The sequence below is a fragment of the Podarcis pityusensis genome, assembly GCF_964106645.2.
Source record: "Podarcis pityusensis genome assembly, chromosome: 9".
Taxonomy (NCBI): Eukaryota; Metazoa; Chordata; class Lepidosauria; order Squamata; family Lacertidae; genus Podarcis; species Podarcis pityusensis.
Window position 1 is genome coordinate 72,179,243 of NC_138034.1, and position 21,506 is coordinate 72,200,748.

The 21,506-nt window shown below is 46.6% G+C and overlaps 1 protein-coding gene across 7 annotated transcripts in view; it reads right to left on the reverse strand.

Moving 5' to 3' along the window:
- LZTS3 (leucine zipper tumor suppressor family member 3) overlaps positions 1-21,506 on the reverse strand; it is a 125,224-nt gene that overhangs the window by 29,167 nt on the left and 74,551 nt on the right. For 6 of the 7 annotated variants that reach the window (XM_081020827.1, XM_081020822.1, XM_081020825.1 and 3 more), the window contains one exon: positions 13,757-20,603. In XM_081020827.1, coding sequence (XP_080876953.1) covers positions 19,887-20,603 — 717 coding nt within the window. In that variant the 3' untranslated portion in view covers positions 13,757-19,886. Of the gene's footprint in view, positions 1-13,756; positions 20,604-21,506 lie in introns of those variants that run through there. The other variant, XR_013990465.1, reaches the window with a different exon arrangement.

The window sequence follows — 21,506 nt, forward strand, 5'->3', positions numbered from 1 at the left end:
TTCCTCCCCTCCCCTCCATTTCTGTACAGGCCAAAGCCGAATGGTCACTGAGGCCGCTTACAGTAGAGGGAGTCTCACTGAAGTCTATGGAGGCCATTGGTCGTCGCGGGGGGAGGGGGGATTATTTATTTCCTGTTGTTGTTTAGTCGTTTAGTCGTGTCCGACTCTTCGTGACCCCCTGGACCAGAGCACGCCAGGCCCTCCTGTCTTCCACTGCCTCCTGCAGTTTGGTCAAACTCATGCTGGTAGCTTCGAGAACACTGTCCAGCCATCTCGTCCTCTGTCGTCGCCTTCTCCTTGTGCCCTCCATCTTTCCCAACATCAGGGTCTTTTCCAGGGAGTCTTCTCTTCTCATGAGGTGGCCAAAGTCTTGGAGCCTCAGCTTCAGGATCTGTCCTTCCAGTGAGCACTCAGGGCTGATTTCCTTAAGAATGGATAGGTTTGATCTTCTTGCAGTCCATGGGACTCTCAAGTCTCCTCCAACATGATAATTCAAAAGCATCAATTCTTCGACAGCTTATTTCCTACCCCGTCTTTTTCCTCCCAGGAGCTCAAGTCACCACACGTGGTTCTCTCCCCTTCCATTAATCCCCACAACAACCCTGTGAGGTAGGCCAGGCTAAGAGGCAGTGACTAGTTTTTGGCTAATAAAATTCGAGCTGCAGTTGTGGCATACAAAAACAATCTAACATATTTTGGGGGGCAATTCCAGACCTATTGTTCAAAGAAGAAAGGCCTCTGGTTTCTTAACAAATGTGTATTTCAGCATTTTTTTCAGCTCATAAATCTTGTCCCAGAAGGCTTTCACCTTGGGGCAGGTCCACCACATATGGTGAAAGGTACCCTCCTTTTCTTTACATTTCCAGCATAGATTATCACTATTGTGATGAATCTTTGCTAACTTTACAGGGGTCAAGTACCATCTATATATCATTTTCATTATATTTTCCTTTAACATTGTACATGCAGTAAACTTGACCCCTTTCCTCCACAACCTTTCCCAATCTTCAAACATTATGTTACAGTGGTGCCCCGCAAGACGAATGCCTCGCAAGACGGAAAACCCGCTAGACGAAAGGGTTTTCCGTTTTTGAGTTGCTTCGCAGGACGAATTTCCCTATGGGCTTGCTTCGCAAGACGAAAATGTCTTGCGAGTCTTGAGATTTTTTTCCGCTCCCCCCCCTTTTTCTAAGCCGCTAAGCCGCTAATAGCCTTTTAGCAGCTAATCCGCTAAAACGATAAGCCTTTAATAGCTGCTAAACCGCTAATAGCGCTAATCCGCTAATAGGGTTGCTTCGCAAGACGAAAAAACCGCTAGATGAAGACACGCGCGGAACGGATTAATTTTGTCTTGCGAGGCACCACTGTATGTCCCACATCTCTTGCCCAATTGGAAAAAACAAGAAATACCAACAGTGGAGGAATGACAGATGAAGATGGTGGACTTTTCGGAGCTAGCCCACCTGACTGGAAGAATCCGTGACCAGGAGGAGGAGGAGCATCAGGAAGAATGGAAGAAATTCAAAGGCTATTTATCTAAATATGCTAAGATAAATTAAATAGAAATACTTGCAAAATAATAGGCTAAGGATCTGAATATGTGAAATTATAAAACAATATGTTTAAAGTTAAGATGAAAAGAGATAAAGATGTTAAGAGGATTAAGTAAATTTTATGAGATATTATTTTGGAAAACCGTTACAATGATACATAATGAAATTCAGTCAAGGGAATTTGAGGAAGTCATTTAACTATGATATTAATATTGGGTCAAGTTCAGTTATGATTTGTGTTTGTGTTTGAGAGCCAGTGTGGTGTAGTGGTTAAGAGCGGCTGACTCGTAATCTGGTGAACCGGCTTCACTTCCCCGCTCCTCCACATGCAGCTGCTGGGTGACCTTGGGCTCGTCACACTTCTCTGAAGTCTCTCAGCCCCACTCACCTCACAGAGTGTTTGTTGTGGGGGAGGAAGGGAAAGGAGATGGTTAGCCGCTTTGAGACTCCTTAGGGTAGTGATAAAGCAGGATATCAGATCCAAACTCTTCTTCTTCTTTGTCTAAAATGTGGAAAACTAATAAAAAACAATTTGGAGGGGGGGAGAGGCAGTGACTAGGGTTGCCACCTTTGTTCTGACAAAAAAAACAGGGTGTGGTTGGGGGGGCTTCATCTAGTGCTGAAGCAACTTCAGAGCAATCCGTTACAATCTATTGCAGCCTCATAGGATGCCCCCTCTGGAATTTGTCTCACACACGTGAATTTGTAAATCTGTGCTTGGTCACCCAGAGCGTAAGTGCATGACCTTTAACGTATCCTTTCAATCACATGCATTTGGAGAGGATCCTTAACTTGGCAGAGAGAGAGAGAAGACCTGAAATACAGGACAAAACTATCAGTAAAGGATGTAGCATTTTACATTGGGATACAGGAGAATCTTGTATTATACGGTGCAGGTGGCAAAACTTACTGGACCCCCAAGGTCACCTTTCATGGCCTAGTGGAAATTTGAACCCTGGACACTCCCAGACCTTTAGCCTGACACTGTCTAACCACACCAAGTCTCCAGTGTGTTAACATGCAAAATTAAGTGCCTAATTGGGATTAAAGTTTCGCCAGGACCTGGAGTTTAGCCTTGTGCAATTAAACAGGACAAAAGCGCTCTGGGTGACCTGTTTATTGAGTGTGTACCCGAATTTGCTATTTATTGAGCATTCATTCTGATTTGTTTGCAGGGAGGTTAGATGCTGTTGCATCAAACAAACAGCCCATGCTTTCCAGTGTGTTTTCTTGACTCTTCTAACCAGATGTTTTCAACCTTTTTTGAGTCCACGGCTCCTTTGGCCAACGGCATTCTTTTTGCTGAACCCCTGTGGGGCTCAGGAGCCCAGTTATGTGAGCTCTTGCCTGCAGAGCTGGCAGCCTCTCACCCTTTTTTGAATACCCTCCCTTGTGGGATGTTCCCTCTTCCCCCCTCTCCTTGGGAGCCACTGCTGCTGCCCCTGGTCTCTGAGCTGCCCCCCTCCCATTTGCCTACAGAGCTTATGGCCAGGGCTGCTGCAATAAACAGCTGTGCAAGCCTTGGGGAGGCAGAGATGCAAGAAGGCATCAGGGGAGGGAGGAAAGGAAAGAGAGACAAAGGCCAGTGTTGCCCACGGCACCCCTGACCATCATTCAAGTCACCCCAGGGCGCCATGGCACACTGGTTGAAAACCACTGCTCTAGACCAATGGTTCTCAAACTCCCCCCCCCCCATCCCACGGGTCACATGGGGGACCACTTAATGATTTTGCCCTGAATGGCAGGGGCAACCCAGCAAGATGGGTGGAATATAAATAGTAAAATTATTATTAAAAATAATGCCTGTTGTTGCATTTGCAATGCCATGTGCTAGATGTTGTATGACTACAGACCTATTGTATTAACATCTGTAGTGATGGAATGCTTTGAAAGACTGGTCCTTCAACATCTTAGAACCTGCTTTCCACAGGACTTTGATAAACATCAGTTTGCCTATAGAAGAAGTAGGTCCACAGACGATGCGATAGCCACCACCTTTCATCTTGCAGCAAGTCATCTTAGAGAAACCGGAGAACTATGTCAGGATGTTGTTTATATATAATTTATACTATATATATATATATATATATATATATATATATATATATATACACACATATATATACATATATATAAAATTTATATATAATTATAGCTTGACTTTTAATACCATCCTTCCGGACAGCCTCATTAAAAAGTTGACATGAACCTTTCTTCTACCATCTGTGACTGGATTAAAGACTTTCTGATAGATCGGACACAAACAGTGAGGATTGGACATGTAACATCTAATTCCTTAAAAATCAGCACTGGCACCCCACAGGGATGTGTGCTAAGTCCCTACCTGTATTCATTGTATACATACGATTGTGTATCATCTGACGCGTCTACTGCAATTATTAAGTTTGCAGATAACACTACCATAATAGGTTTAATAACAGGTGGAGACGAATCAGCGTATAGAGGGGAGGTCCAAAAAATATCTACATGATGCCTAGGGAACAACTTGCACCTTAATATCAGCAAGACAAAGGAGATGGTGTTGGACTTTCAGAGGAAGAGAGAACTAGCCCCGCTGTACATCGGGGAGGGCTTTGTAGAGAGAGTCTCTTCCTTTAAATTCCTAGGAGTTTATCTCAGTGAAGACCTTACTTGGAAAATCAATACAACCCAGGTGGTTAAGAAAGCCCAACAGAGACTCCATCTCGTCAGTGTATTGCGAAAGAACAATGTCAATCAACATTTGATGATCTTCTACCGGTCCACAATAGAAAGTGTCCTTTCATACTGCATCATGGTGTGGTACGCTGGTTTGACATCAAACCAGCAAGGAAAATTCTCAGGGATGATTCACACCCTGGCTGGCACTTTCTTGCTCTCCTGCCCTCAGGCAGAAGATATAGAAGCATGATTAGTCACACCAGCAGGGTAAAGAACAGCTTCTATCCGTGGGCTGTTAGGCTGCTGAATGAAAAGATAACAACAGGGCAACTGACTTTTGGGTTTGGTGTGTGTGTGTCAGTAAATGAGGGGAATTAAGACAGAGAGCTGAGTGGGGGGTGCTCGTGTAATCTCACTGTATACAAGTTGTACAAGTGACAATAAAGTATTTCATTTCATTTTTACAGATTCTGAGGCCACCTTGCATTGTGTGCTTTTATTATTGTTTTGTGTAATTTTTGTGTAAACTGCTTTTGAGCTTGTCAACAGGCCATATAAAAATGTTTTATGATAAACTGTACCATGCACTTTTGGGCATGTGAAAGTTTATGCCACAGTATATCTGTTACCCTTTGAAGTATCACCACGCCTTTTAATGCAGATTAGAATCAGGCTGGGTATTTCTGTGCTAGCCATTAAACTCTTAACAGTGTCCTTAGCAACAGAGGAGGATATGTAGCATATATATATTTGAGAGCGGTTGTTCACATCCATCTGTACTTCACGCTTGCTGACCAAGGCAATAACTATGAAGAGCAGCAACTATAAAAAGAATGAACTGGGAAACAGATGGACGTTTAGACAGGCCAGGAATAATTCTGAAACTCGTGATAGCTATGCCATTATGGCAATTTATGGGCAATATATCCTCCCTTAGCTGTGTTGGGTTTTTTTCTCCTTTTCTGCAGTTTATATTCGGGGGGGGGGGGGGGTTGACCACAGCTGTATTCCAAATGTGCCCCCACCATCTATTTGAATGAAGTTGCTATGATATTTGGAAGACTGAAATCAAGACAGCTGGTAATACCTAACGTAGAATTTGTTCCTACCACACACCAATGTTTTCAAGAAGCTCACCATTATGCTCCCAATATCTCTTTCCTGGAGCCAGCTCAGACCCCATGAGTGTATACTAGATGTGAATATTTTTTGCTCCAATAGACATCACTTTACATTTGGAGCTAATCCACATGCCAAATGTGAGAAAGGCGTGATAGTTCTTTGCTAAATTGCAGTTCTGCGTAGGGGTGATTTTGCAGCTGAGAAACAGTGACGGAAGACTCCTAACTGTTGTTGTAAACATAAATTGCCCTTTCCCCTTCTGGGGTATCCAAGAGCCCATATAGAGTCCTTACATAGGTCTCCTATCGGTAGGAGAAAATAAAAAAGGCCAACCAGAGAATATTGAGAAGCAAAGCAGCTAGTAAGCTTGATCTTTTATTGATCTGTTGCAACAGGGTGCTCCCCTCACCCGCAGGAGAGGAGGAGGAACCCAGAACAATGGCGCGCAAGGCCTTATAAAGACTTTTGAAATTGCCACCCTATAGATCAAGACCACCCCCAGAAACATCATACATACATCACAGAAGGGGTGTAACCTAAGACCACCCTTAGATACATCATACCTACATCACAGAAAAGGCGGTCTAAAACAGAAATTTGAATGTTGTTTTTCTCCTGTTGTTTATCTCCTGTCTGCCAGGTTACTTGATTGGATTGCCTGGGGAGCCTGGCCAATCTTTTGTAGTGATAAATACTTAGTTCCTGGGCCAGGTCACAGGATCACACCCTATTCATATCTTAAATGTGCCTTTAAGACAGGATTTGTGAGGAAAGAGACAATGGGAGGTTTCCCACTTTGACCTTGCAGAGAAAACATTTGCTCAGTTTAGGAATCAAAAAGGTTCCAGGTTGGTCTTCCTGTGCTGATCTATGTACGTGCTTGGTTGGTACGCTTATGAACATTACCATATACCGGTATCTAAGACCTCAAAATTCCTATCACACTATCCATAGCCCCCGCCCCACGCTTTCCACTGCAACTTCCCCCTCCTCTCCTCCAGGGTTCCATACAACCATTCTACTACCTTCAGTGCGACCTTTTGTTTTCCTTTCACCTTGGAGATGTCTTTGGCTGGGGAGTGGGGCAGGGCATTTACACTCTGTATGGGATTTTCCTGTCTTGGAATAATTTGGTCTTGCCCAGAAGTTTGGTTTTGTTACCGGAAAAATCCGAGGGCTCCCTTGGACAAAAACAAAGACACCAACCAGGATAACTTGGAGCAAAACAGCAGCCTGTAGGCTTGGCCTTTATTGAACTGTTGCAACAGGGTGTTCCCCTCACTTGCAAGAGAGAGGAAAGACACAGAAAGATGGTGTGCAAGACCTTATAAAAACTTTTGAAATTCCCATCCTCTAGGTCAAGCCCACCCCCAGAAACATCATGCATACATTACAGAAAGGAGGGTTGAGGGAGGAGTTGTGGTGGTAACCTGAGTGTCCTGTCACCTGGCTGGTTCCTCCTTTCCCCCTGCCCACGAGTCACTTCCAGGAGACAAAGGGGAGTTGGCAGTTTCTTGCCCCCAGAGGGAAGATCTGATCATTGTCCTTTGTTTCAGTCCATGCTGAATCCACTCCCATATGCAAGTTCTTTGTGATCTTGATGGTCTTCTGTCTAGGACCATCAGGGTTGGCATAGCAACTGGGCAGGGCTCCTGTGGATGTGCTGGGATGGTGAAGGGATTATGGCTGACCAGAACCAAGCCACCCCCTTTGATAGTCCTTGTCATATGGAGTAAAATAAAAATGGAACAGTGCAAATCCGATGTATGGTTGATTTTTCTATGAATTTATAACAGAAGTGTGGCATATGTAGTGTGTAAGTGTGAGTGTGTGAAGTTTGTACAAACTGAATGATTGGGGTGGGGGGTTCCTGCTACAGTTTAAGGGCTGTTTTTGAATCCTAAGCTACTAGCCCTCATGGCTGCAAACATGAGCGTTTTTTTTTGAGGGGGGGCAGGCATTATGTTAGAGGGGGCAGAACCGAGTTATCTGCAATGCAGTTGGTCAGTTAGTTAAGTAGTATGCCTTCACCTAGGAAATGTAAGCATCAAAACTTCCTAAATTTACATAATTTTACACTTGCTGTTCTTTTAAACATCAGGGGAAGGGCAAAGGGTACGGAAATGGATTGAAATGAATTATTAGTGTTTTCCACTGTACTGAAAACTTTCCAAGAGACCCACCTAGCTCAACACCCGGGCACCAGACCGAATTTTAGGACCAAGTATCTTTTTTTCGCTACCTTTGTGGCCTTTTACAAGCCATATAGCATCCCTGTGGCTGAGGGATGTTGCTCTGTGCCTCTGGGTCAATCATTTGTTCATTTCCTACCCTTAAAAAAATAAAAGAGGCACCCCACCTTTCTGCTTCAGGCAGTTTCAGAGCTCCCAGAGCTGCTGCTTATGTAAAAAAATAAAACGGTTGCTCACGGTTATAATCCCAGCTAGCTGAGCTTCATGAAAGCATTCGGACATGACCACAACTAAATGCCATGCAAATGCCCAGGCAGATCCATTAATTAAATCAGCTGTTCAGCAAAGGCCTTAATTGGGCTGTGACAAGCTCCCGGAACAATTGTGACGAGAGTTTATTCCTTGTCTGTTGTTCTTATTAACTGCCACTTCCTCTGCAACGACAGGCCCCTTACGCTGGAAAACTGCGTATCTGTACGAGGTTCATCGCCTCCCAGGAACCTAAGAAGAGCTCTGAGAAATTAGGCCAAGGGTTAATCTAGATCAGGGGTAGGTAATCTCATGCCCAGGGGCCAAATGCAGTCCTGTCTGGCCCTCAGAAGTCTCTCCATGCCACGCTCCCATCTTCCCAGGCTGCACCCTTCACTGGCCTTGTTTTACACCCTCCTTGAGTGTTTCTGACTGGCTGGGATGTGCCCTTGAACCCGAGATGCCTCTTTCTTCTCTAGATGGGGGATAAGGAAGAGGCTGCGCAGGTGGGTGCACAAAATCTAGCCTAAAGGTAAAGGGACCCCTGAGCATTAGGTCCAGTCGTGGCCGACTCTGGGGTTGCGGCGCTCATCTCGCTTTATTGGCCGAGGGAGCCGGCGTACAGCTTCTGGGTCATGTGGCCAGCAGGACTAAGCTGCTTCTGGCGAACCAGAGCAGCGCACGGAAACACCGTTTACCTTCCTGCCGGAGCGGTACCTATTTATCTACTTGCACTTTGATGTGCTTTCGAACTGCTAGGTTGGCAGGAGCAGGGACCGAGCAACGGGAGTTCACCCCGCTGCGGGGATTCGAACCACTGACCTTCCGATCGGCAAGTCCTAGGCTCTGTGGTTTAACCCACAGCGCCACCCGCGTCCCTACTGTGCACTTAAAATTTATATGAATTGCTTTTGCCCACTTTTGTCTCTGGCTGCATCCAGCACCGACAAGTGGCCCTTGGAAGGTTGACCAGAAGAGAATGCAGCCCTTGGGCGAAAGGTTACCCACCCCCTTGAATTCGATCAGCTCCCAAGAAAGTGTGCACAACCTTAGCATCTTTGTAAGATACGTTGGCGAGACTTCGGTCGGGCCTCTTTATAATCGTTCATGGGCTTAATGCATTTCTAAACTGGACTGAATTTAGAGGCAACTGGCCCAGGGTGGGCAGGGTGACTGTCATATGATACAGCCGCTGAACAACAAATTCGACAAACAGTGGAACATGTGGATCTTGCTCCTGCCCCAAGGTTCCCTGCAATACACAAATTTCCCCTCCCTCCCTCTACACGTGCGTAAGTGCCTGTTTTTGTAACTGCAGCCACTTTTTCCAGTCATAGAAATAGAGGCGGATTCATTCATAATCCCATCAACAAAAACACTGCAACAGCTTTCAAATGTTTAAAGGGGGTCTTTCTCCATTTTTAATTTTTGCTCAGATAAAACACCTTGTCATATGGAGATATAGACAGACAGATGTGTGTATTGTGTGCGTGTGCATATGTACACACCAACATATACACATACCTCTCTCTATATATATTTACATTATTTTAAAAACCACTATCCCATGGCAACAGCTGTTCTTGTCTTTAAAAACCAATGAAGACGTACAAGAAAAGAGGAGATGGTGAAACAAGTTTATTATTTTTAAAACTATTATGTCTCTGCTGCACATAAAGAAAAGGACTTTTTGTTGTGGCCTTCCCCATCCAGTTGTTTTGGACGACAGTTCCCATCAACCCCAGCTGCACAGCTGGGCTGTCTGGTCCAAAACCTCTGGAGGGCATCAGGTTGAGGAAGGTTGCTTCAATATTTTAAACACAATGACCAGCAAGGCAAAGTTGGTGGGTCAATGTCTGAAAGCAAGGGTTGGAAAGGATACACACCTCAAACTTTAGAGTGTTAGTTCTGAAAAGATTCTTTAAAAAAATAAAAATTGTGTTTCAGTCCCTTCCGCCCCCCTTCTTGTGGGTTTTGTGGTTTTAGTTTGCAAATCTCAGGTAGACATAGTTCAAAGAACCATCAACAGTCAACATGTGACAAAAAGATCAACAGTTTTGATTCAGTACACTTCTGGCTTAAATTCACAGTAAGAGCAGATATACAGAAACAGATTGAGGCTTATGGTTTGTTGTTTACTTTTTAAAGAGGAGAAAAATAACATCTAGGCCATTTTGCTTCCAACGTGCTGACCCAGGGCCAGTCTAGATTTTGTGTTTTAAAAGATACTAGCCATCAGCAAAATCTAAAAACATGCAAAGGAGCAGAGTTCTTATTGCTGGTGAAATCGCACTGGGTTATCCTGTCAACTAATTAAAAATCCTGCAGCTTCACTTGTGTTATTCCATGTTTTCCTAGAGCAGACGTCCCCAACTTGGTGCCCCCCGCCAAAGCTTTTTGCTGTCCTGCAACTCCCATCAGCCCCTGTCGACGCAGCCAGTAGTCAGGGACTGTCTGTTGGAGAAGGTTATTCCAGACTGTCATCTCTCTGGGAAAGACTAGTCTGAATAATGACTAGTCATTATTTGGGTCGTCTGAATAATGATGCTTCTTTTGTGTCTGAACACCTTTCCCCACCTGCAGGATCTAGCAAAGATTCTCCCATTTGCAGCCAGCCAGGGCCACCACAATTGGCACAGTGGTCTCAGGAGGCAGGTATTAAAGAAATTGCCAGTTATTTAATGACTACATTTAATTTTATTAGGCTTTTTACCTCAAGGGGGTGCCATCTGACTTTTCTCCCTCAGATGATGCTAGATCTGGCCTGAACTGTAGGAAGCAAAACTATTTTTGTCATTGTTTTTGACTGGTGGGTGGGAACTCTGGTGTCACTCAGCCTAGCAAGTGAAGTCTCAGCTCCATTCAGTCTCTCCAAAATTGATGCAACACACACCAGAAATTAGCCGGGGGGAGGCATCCTTTCATTGATTTCATTCCCAATAAACTTCAGCTCCAGCACAACTTATATGGAGTCTTGCCAACTTTTGACATCTAAATTTCCTCACTTCTCATGTTCCAGCCAGCAAAGGCTTCCCGTGCAAAAGAATTCCACAGCCCAGAATTCCACAAGTCCGGCAAGAAATGAGTCATTACTGGACGCAGCCTTTCAAGACTTTTGTTTGGTAACATACTTAAAATGAGCCGTAGAATGGAATTCCCCCATGCGTTGCTTGTTTTGAACTGTGACCATGCGTTGGGCGACAGTACTGTAGGTGCAAAAATTATTGTGTGCATACAGCCTTGCAGGACTTAAACACACAGCAAATTGGGAAACAGAGAACTCCCCCAGTTCCCTGGTTTAACACAAAGCTGTGAGCCCTCTTGCCCTTTCTGCTCTGTCCTTTTCCATGTGTGATATCTGCAGAGTGGTTTTTGCTATGGGCAGCAAAGTGCACACACACTGGGCTTTTGCAGATGTCTCTGTATTACCTAGCTCTGAATACAGAATGATGAAACCATAGAATTGGACAGGACCCAAAGAGTCATCTGGGCTAACCCTCTGCCATGCAGGAATCAAATACAGTGGTACCTCAGGTTACGTACACTTCAGGTTACATACGCTTCATGTTACAGACTCCACTAACCCAGAAATATTACCTCAGGTTAAGAACTTTGCTTCAGGATGAGAACAGAAATCGTGCTCCGGCGCCACAGCAGCAGCAGGAGGCCCCATTAGCTAAAGTGGTGCTTCAGGTTAAGAACAGTTTCAGGTTAAGAACGGACCTCTGGAACGAATTAAGTATGTAACCAGAGGTACCACTGTATTTCCTGGCAGATGTTTAAAAACCTCCAAAGGAGAGCCTACCTCCTTCTGAGAGAGCCCATTCCACTGTTGAGCAGCTCCTACCACCAGAAAGTTCTTCTTAATGTTCAGTCAAAATCTCCTTGTGATTTCAATAAAAATGTCCTTGTAATATGCCCGATTACGATTTTGTTTTGTTATCTGCCATACTGTGCAAACACACACACAACCAGTCCTTTTGAGGAATCTCCAGTTGGAAGCTAGCTATTGTAAACTGAAAAGTACAGAACCAATTCCTTCTGGTCAGTAGTTTTCCTGCTGACCAGAAAGCAGAGAGAAGCATTTTGAAGCAGGGATTCTGGGTGGAGATGAAGGATTGTAACTCAGCCCCCAAAAGTGGGCTACTGGGAAAAAATCATAACCACGCAGAATGGTCAATATAGGTTTCTCTCGTTGGCAGCTAAGGCACTAGAGAGTGTGCCTTTAAGAGGACTTCATTTTAGTTCAGAGCTGACAGCTGCTGATTTTATTCCCAACTGTTAGGGTGGGGGAGCTGTAGGCTCTTTCTATTCTTATTTCCAGTTTTGTCTCATTTATTCTTACCAACTTTTGCTGGTTAATGTCCTTCAGGTTAGTGACAGGGAACAGTTTTTAAAAAAACATCTCTCTGAACACAAAGAACATCAGCCTCTAGAAAAAAGCCAAGTTTCGGTCACTTCTGCAAAAATAAAAAAAGGTTGAATTAAAAATAAATTCCTCTGAGGGGGAGCAGCAAGATTTACAAGAGGAGTAGGGTGGGAAAAGGGTATCTTGTTCCATTCTTGCCTCCCCACCAACACCCAAATCTCTCAGACATCCACAGCAACAAAAGGCTCGCTACCCCTTTCATCCAAATCACAGTGGTTATTTCCCAGAAACTGGTATTTTAAAACAGTGCCTTTGTTTCAGCACCTAGGCCTATCAGTTTCCCCCTGGTGTTTAGGAAACATCTATTAAGGACCATTTCTCATGGCATCTGTGCACGGCTGCCTACAGTGGTGCCTCGCAAGATGAAATTAATTCGTTTCGTGAGTTTTTTCATCTTGTGGTTTTTTTCGTCTTGCTAAGCACGGTGTCGGAAAAGTTTTGGAAAAGCTTCAAAAATCACCAAAGTCTTCAAAAACCTCAAAAAAGGCTACCACACCGCGTGCTATGAGTTGCTCCTCGAAGTCAAGTCGCAACTGTATTAACGGTTTTAAGAAAAAGGAAACAAACTTGCAAGACGTTTCCGTCTTGCGAAGCAAGCCCATAGGGAAAATCGTCTTGCGAAGCAACTCAAAAAACCAAAAACCCTTTTGTTTTGCGAGTTTTCCGTCTTGCGAGGCATTCGTCTTGCGAGGTACCACAAAGATGAGGCCTTTGCCATAAAGCCAACTCGCCATTCGGTATCGCAACGCCTAGCGTGCCAAGCAGTGGCTTAACGGTTGCGACAAACGATTGCGCTAAACCGAAATCCTGTGCAGCATCCGACTACCTGAGAATCTCAGCTTTTCGCTTCGGAGAACAGCAAGTGTTTAGCCCTCATGGATGCAAAGAGTAGCAACTGGAAAATGTGCTGGCGGCCACCTCCTCACAAGGGAACCCACAGCACGCAAAGCCCAGCAGGGATTCTGTCAGTCGCCAAGGCCTAGAAACCCCATAGAAATATGGTTCCGGTAGCATCCTGAAGGCTCATCCAAGCAGGTCTTTGGTCACAATGGCCAGGTATCAGAAGCAAATATTATAAAGTGCTGTTTCAACGGGGCAACGGGTGGGTCCTCTTGGGTTTTTTGCCCCCTGGGCTGCTTCCGTCCACAATGAACCTGCAGGCAGCGGTGTCTCTCAGGAATTTCTTCCAGGCGGAGGTGCCTCAGGAGCAGGGGTGGGGGAAATCTAAATGGTCTTGTTCAAGTGAGCTTGGTTTCAAACCACAAGTTAGAAGCAACAGCACACAGACACTTCAAAATAGCTTAAAATCCTCAGGTTCCCCCCACCTACCTACAAGATTATTGATGGGTAGACAGAAGACATACACCAAAACAAGACTGCCATGTGATTTGTAACCCCCAGGAAGGTATAGTGTAATCTCTAGAGCGCATGAAATCAGTGGGGCTTTGGAAAACCCTCCAAGATGTTGTCTTCTTGCCAGAAATTCCGTTCTCGACAGCAAAGTCTGCTCTTTCCGCAAAGCCCAGTTACTCACAAGAGTTTTCTCTCTCTTTTTTTGTACACGTGTTTTGCTTTAATAATCATATATACATATACAGAACAGTTATTTACATCCAAGTACACTTGTCTCTGTATAACTTAGCAGCATATAAGTAAATGATTTGCTTCCTAGTTCAGTTAATAAGCACTTTCACATACAGACAACCCGGCAGTGATTTTCCTGCAGATGCTAGCAACAGTAGGGTTTGCCCGACGCCGCCACCACTAGGCAGAAGGCCTCTGTCTCAGGTGGTAGAATCTGGGCACCATTGTAGAGCGGCAAACCATTTCGTTCCAAAACCTATTTATATATATTTAGAGAGGGTGACTCTGCGCACGTTTGTGAGAGTGTTGTTTCTTAGGCACCAGAATGTCTGAGAAGGCCTGACCCTGCGTCTTGCTGTGGTGGGTGATTGGGAAAATTGGTGTAGATTGGGGAAATTGGTGGGTTCTTCTCTGATATCTATCAAGGCTCTCCCCACCCAAAAAAGCACCATAAAAAACCCTCTGAAGAAGGCATTGACCACTAGGCATTCTGGAGGCAAGCTAAACCATGGATTGCGCAAAAAAAGGAAGAAGACCCAAAATATTTTATGCAGCCAAATCAACTTACAGAACAAAGTTTTTGCTGCTGTTACTGATTCGCTGTGGAAGATGCAAGGGTACATCTGCACCCCAAATATAAACCATCTTAAAACTGAGTTTAACTATCGTGGTTTCCCTGTAAATCACGGGAAGGGTAGTCAAAGCCCCAAAGAGAAATGTTTTGTCTCCTCTCGTTAATACGAGTGCTCAGGATTTAGTATTAGGTAATAAAACGGGGCTAAAGATTCCAGAGCCAAAAACCTTTAACCACAGAATGTAGACTCTAGCTTACATATTTCATGGTCAGAAGATGTGGCAATAACAGCTGTGGGCTTGACAGGGGAATTTCACAAATTGGCGAGACACGGGCCAATTAGGGACGCCAGCTAAATGGGCCTGACATTTAAAGCACTATGATGCCACTTCAAACAGTGGCATCGCTTCCCCCAAAGAATCCTGGGACGGTGCTGAGAGTTGTGAGGGAGACCCCAATTCCACTAACCAAGCTACAATTTTCAGAGTGGTTTAACAGTCTACCCCCCTTCCTAAAGAACTCTTGAAAACTGTAGATTTGCAAGGGAAATAAGGGTCCCGCAACAACTCTCGGCAGCCTTAACAAACTGAACTTCCCAGGATTCATTGGAGGAAGCTGTGATTGTTTAAAGTGGCATGGCACTGCTTTAAATGCATCATGCGGATGTAGGCCTTAGTTCCCATGGCAGGGGAGCAATAGGGCTGCTTTGGGGCTTCCTGAGAGCACTTGGTTGGCCAATGCGAGATGCAGGTGGCTGGACTAGAGAGAGACTCCTGGCTGACTTGACCTTGAAAGGCTCTTCTTGTGTTTTTATGGGTTTCTTGTTTGGTTGGGTGCCAAATCAGCTACCTGAGCTTGAAATGGGATTAGCTTTGCAGTGCAGACAGGCTCCAGATTTCCTGCTTCCAGGCAGCACCTCCTATCGCAAGGATGCCACGTTCCCCCACACACTTAAATTGGCGACGTTTTGGTATTGGAAAAATGCCACCGCCCTTTCCTGTCCCAGCTAGCAAGCAGCCTTGGCTTTTAATTTTTTTTAAATCACTTTAAACGCAAGTCCAACAGCACAATGGTAGCCACGAACTCCTTCGGGTGGCCCCCTCCTTCAAGTAAGGAATTCTGAGCTCCCAATCGCTTCCAAGAATGATTGGTTCTTTTATCGGCCTTGCATAGCATTCATTCCTTTCCTAACCTAGGGCAGATAAGAAGGTCCATTAGAGGGTGTGGAAAAGCTGGGAGGAACTGGCTAAGTTGGTACAGACTAGCAAAATACCGCTTTTGAGCAAATCCATTCGCTCAAAAGCTCTGCCGCAAATATGGGAGCCCAACTCATATTCCTGGGACCTAATCAGCACTTGCTAAATAAATCCAATTGCATGCAGCTGAATCAACAGGGACTTGATGGCAGGAACTCCCATTGCAAGGGAAGAGGAAGGTTACCAACTGCACTGGCTAGAGTACAGGGTTAGGTTTAAGGTACTGGTTTTGACCTTTAAAGCCCTATGCGGCCTAGGACCCACATACCTACGGGACCACCTCTCCTGGTATGCCACGCGGAGGACCTGAAGGTCCACAAATGACAACACTTTGGAGGTCCCAAGTCGCAAGGTGGTTAGATTGGTCTCAACTAGGGCCTTTTCAGTACTGGCCCCGACTTGGTGGAACGCTCTGTCCCAAGAGACCAGGGCCCTGCGGGACTTGACATCTTTCCGCAGGGCCTGCAAGACAGAGCTGTTCCGCCTGGCCTTTGGTTTGGACTCAGTCTGACCCTTATGTTTCCCTCCCCTTATGGTCTTAATCTATGGGCTACCTTTAAAACAAGGCTGCATTTTAAATTGCATTTTAACCTGGATTTTTAATTGGTTTTTTTCCTATTATGTTTTTATTGTAATTTTACTGGTGTTAGCCGCCCTGAGCCTGGCTCTGGCCGGGGAGGGCGGGGCATAAATAAAATTTATTATTATTATTTTTCATGCAAAAGGACTGGATGGTAGAGTCAGCGGCAGAGGAAACATCTCAGGCACCTGGGGCAGACCCATAGGGACGAGACATGATGCGCGGCTCCCATAGAGATGGGGCGCTCAGCAGGGCCTCAGCCACCCTACAGCTGGCGGGGAGGCAGTGGGCGGACAGCATGGAGCCTGCGGGCGCAGAGAAGTGTGGCCCGTGCCACCCGCTCTTTTGTCACCCCCCGTCAGGGTGGCACCCGCGGCGGACCGCACCCCCCTTCCTACGCCCCTGGGTAGAGCACCTGCTTCCCCTGGGCCAACGCCCAGAACCGCCATGCAGGGCTGGGGATGCCTCCTGCCTAAAATCCCGGAGGGTTGCTGCCAATCAGTGTAGACGATACTGAGCCAGACGGACCAATGGGCTGTCTCAGTATAAGGCAACCTCCACGCGTGTGTGTTTCTGCTACTCAACAAAAGCAATGTTCTGGGGGAAGGGCCCAAGGGGAGAGAAAAACCACCCATCTCTCGATTGAGATCATCTCTAATTCTAAATACAGTCATACCTCGGGTTACAGACACTTCAGGTTGCTTTTTTTGGGTTACGGACCACCGAAACCCGGAAGTACCAGAATGGGTTACTTGCGGGTTTGCACATGCACAGAAGCGCCGAATCGCAACCCGCACGTGCGCAGACACGGGTTGCAAACGTGCATCCCGCACGGATCACGTTCGCAACCCAAGCGTCCACTGTATGTTTGGCCAAACCATCTTCCCATTAAAAAAATACAAACCCACTCTAGTTTTTGGCTGAGCAAAGAGCAGTGCAATGATCTAGAACAGCATTTCCCAGAATGGGTGAGTGGGATTGCCTAAGGGGCTGCTAAGAGCCAAGGGGGCGGCCAGGGTGGGGGGAAGGCTCTGGAGGTGCAAATGATGATTAGCCTTTGAAAAGCAAGGGTCACTGGATCATCCATATTGTTGAATTAATTTAATGTAATAATTTTAATTAGATTTTCCTTTATAAAAATAAATGTTTTGAATTTTATTGTGCTCTTATCTTCCTTGGTGGGTTGTGCAAATCGCTGTCCTGGAATACTGGTTTTTTATAGGGTAGGGGGGCACCAGGGATGAATTTAAGGAGCCCAGGGTGTGTGTGGCTTGGAAATGTTTAGGAACTATTGACCTAGGAGAACGCCTGTGCTCCTGCTTTCATGCTGGACAAGGCAGATGACCAACTGTGTGTGTGTTAGCATTTGGAGCCGGACTAGATGCCCCACATAAATTCCTTTCCATCCCGTTCTTCTGCCTTCTCCCCCAATTCCAACTACATGTGGTAGCTTAGTTCTTGCCCTCCTGGCTGCATTAAAGGAACGAGGTGTTAAGTGCCAACTATCTAAAATGGTAAAAGGGATGCGGGTGGCGCTGTGGTCTAAACCACAGAGCCTAGGACTTGCTGATCAGAAGGTCGGCGGTTCGAATCCCCGCGACGGGGTGAGCTCCCATTGCTCGGTCCCTGCTCCTGCCAACCTAGCAGTTTGAAAGCCCATCAAAGTGCAAGTAGATAAATAGGTACCACTCCGGCGGGAAGGTAAATGGCGTTTCCATGCGCTGCTCTGGCTCGCCAGAAGCGGCTTAGTCACGCTGGTCACACGACCCAAAAGCTGTATGCCGGCTCCCTCGGCCAGTAAAGCGAGATGCGTGCCGCAACCCCAGAGTCGTCCGCGACTGGACCTAATGATCAGGGGTCCCTTTACCTATCTAAAATGGTAGTCAATATTAAATAATGCTATAAATGTTTGGGGAGGGGCGGTTTCATTAATGCAGGCCTATTGATGCCACCTCAGTTCATGGCCCTCTCATTGGGATATCTGGAGCACTGCCTTTGAGAGAGTTGTTTCGATTCAGTCCACGGTGCAGAGCATAGATTGTACATGTCACCAAGGGAGTCTTGCCCTCTCCTACTGTCTGTGCAGCCTCTCTCACAGCTTGTGTGTGTAGATGCCTGAGGGCATAACCTTGCAAGAATCAAATAACCTGCAAACTGCTCCCATCCGCAGCATATGAACGCCACCACAAACTAAGACGGAGTGTGAACCAGGAAGTAAATAAACACGCCTTGCTTCCAATTTATAATCGGCTTAGCCTGGGACCGAAGGTGGCACACATGAAGCCCGTAATTGAGAACTCAGAACTGGCTTTCATAGGGAACTCCTTCAAAAGGGGGCGGCAGACAGCAACACTACAAATTCGTATCACTGCTATACTGGTCATGGCTCCTCTCAAAGGATCCTAGGAACTGTAGGTTTTCTAGGTGCTGAGAATTGCCTGCAAGTGATCTGCATCCCTTTCTCCTCTCAGAATGACAGTATCCAGAGTTATCTCAGGAGCAGAATTTATGATTTATGTCCGGTTGTGACACAGAAATGCTTCAGGAAAGCCTTCCCCAACCTGGGGGGGCCTCCAAATGTTCTGGACCGCAGCTGCCATCACCCCCAACTCTCGGCCACGTTGACAGAGGCTGATGGCAGTTGGGAGTCTGATACCTGGAAGGCTTCCTCAGAAAATAGAGACGTTCTGCTGATGTGGAAGAGAACGTCCCTTTTCCCCTGAGGAATGTCGGAGGGATTCCGCCCTGGGTTATGGCAAAGATGAGGCAAGCCTGAGCATGGCATGAACTTCTACTAGCCAATATGGCTAAAAAATGCCCTGGGAAAAGAAGGTGGGCCAGAAGACCATTAAGAGAGGTGCTGCAGTAATGGCAGACACAGAAAACTCTGCGGTGTCTTTGTCAATGGGGCTAAGGGAAAATAAAATAAAAACCCACAACAGGCACGCCAACTCCTAGGGGCAGAGGGCTCTTCGGCCCGCCTCAATATTTGCTGGCAGGGGACCGGGGCCCCTTGATGTTGTGGGGGCAGAGAAGGCCGAGTGCGGCGTGGCTCAATGGCTGGCTCCTCCTGAGTGCGAGAGAGGAGGCCGCACTAGGCCGCCCAGTCGGCCTCTTCCTGAAAATGCACGTCGCACACATGTGATGTCATACATGTGATGTCATCCACGTCACGTCGAGAGGAAGCCGAGTGGGGAGCCCAGTACGGTGCGGCTTCCTCTAACTCGGCCATTGAACCGCACCATGCCGGGCTCCCCACTCGACTTCCTCCCGCCAATGTGCAATGACATCACATGCAAGTGACACACGTACGATGTCACGCATGCGACGCGCGTCCCAAGCATGACATCACACAATGCGACGCACGCTGGCCCCCCAATCTTGGGTGCAAGACTGCACCCCTGACCCCTCCCCACATACGCACACTCAATCCACCCCACAATACTCCTGATGTCAGTTCATCCCTAGAAACACAGAAGATACACCTGTCTCTATTTTTCCTTTATCACCTGAAAAGCACCAGAGCATTGTGGGAGATGCCCAGGGCAGACGAACTTACACTGCTGGTTATATAGCATATTATTTCTCCTCGGGAAGATCACCGGCTGAAGTACATGCACAGTAATTTGGGGAGGTGGGGTTGGGGGGGGGGGGACAACGTACTTTGAACGCCTCAAGTCCTTTCCTCAAATCTCTGTGGACTCTATCCTCTCCAGCCTGGAAGGAGTCCATGTTTTCTTCTCGTCGGTGTGTGGCGGGCTGGTGACCTTGCTGGTCATTTCGCTGACTTTGTGCTCGAGGATTTGGTTCTTCTGGTACATCTCCACGTAATTCAGCTGCAGCTGCTTCTGGTACTTGATGACCTTCTCCTTCTCCTCCTGCCAGGTGCGCCGCTCCTCCTCAAAGTCCAGGACCTGCTGCTCCCGCTGCTGCCTCTCGGCCTTCAGCTCCGCCTGCAGCCGCTCCACCTCCTTCTTCAGCGCGTTGACGTTCTCCTCGCTCTGCCGCTTCATCTTGGCCTCGTCGCTCTGGCAAGCCAAAGGGTCCCTCGCCAGCTTCTCCGCGAGCTCGGCACCAAAGTGGCCATGGGCACCGCCTAGGCTGGTGAGGGTCTGCTTCAGGTTGGAGACCTCCAGCTCACACTGGTCAAGTTTCTCCCTCAACATCTGCACCTCGCCCATCTTCCGCTGCAGTTCGCCCTCGGAGATCTCCAGGCTGACGCTCTTGGTGCTGTAGGAGTCTTTCAAGGTCAGGATCTGCTCCTCCTTCTCCCTGAGGAAGCTCTTGCCTTCCTTCAGCTGGGTCCGCAACCCGACGATCTCGTTGAGCTTCTGGGAGACGTCGGACTGGGAGTCCTTCAGCTGTTGCTTCAGCAGAGAGATCTCACCAGCCTTTTGGCACACCTGGAAGAGAGGCCTTGTCATGAGACAACTCAAACAGGATTTGCTTTAGTGCATGCTATGCTTCAAGCAATATCATACCACTCTGATCAGTCATGGCTCCCCCCAAAGGATTCTGGGAACTGTCGTCTGTTAAGGGTGCTGGGAATTGTTAGAAGACGCCCTATTCCCCTTCACAGCTACAGTTGCCAGAGTTTCCTGGGAAGAGGGACTGATTGTTAAAACACTCCGGGAATTGTAGCTCTGGGAAGGGAATAGGGATCTCCTAACAGCACCCCCAACAAACTACAGTTCCCAGGATTCTCTGGGGGAAGCCATTGATTTGTGAAAGTGGTATAGCACTGCTTTAAATGTTAAGGCCTACTTTAAGCGGCTGCACCAGCCCCACAGAATGAAAAGCACAAGGCGCCACAGCGCTCCTGCCCAATGTACTTTACCCAGGCCCTCCACATGCAGAAATGCCGTTAGAGACGGACACATCTATCAGTCTTGCGATTGCTCAGTTTCTCATTTTTTCCACTGGTAACTTCCGTTTCCCACATTTTCATTTCAGCTAGTGACCTATTTATTTTTAAGTCCTCGTGAAAATTCATCAGCACCCTAATGCAGATTTCTTCTAAGGCATGCTGTTTTCACTAATATGCACATTTTTGCAAAGGAGATTGCATAACACATGTTTTATGCTAGCTTACTTGAACATTACTTAGCTGGGGAACCGCATTGCAAAATTCAAACGAATGCACATTTCATACGAGAGCCTTTTTTTAAAAATGTGCATTGGTTTGGAAAATGCAGATAAGGTTGGTTCACCTTTAAATCTGAACTAAATCAAATTCCCTCCCCCGCCCCTTTGCTAAATGCTAACCACACCTATTGCTGCAGAAACCAACAACTCTCACCTCCCAG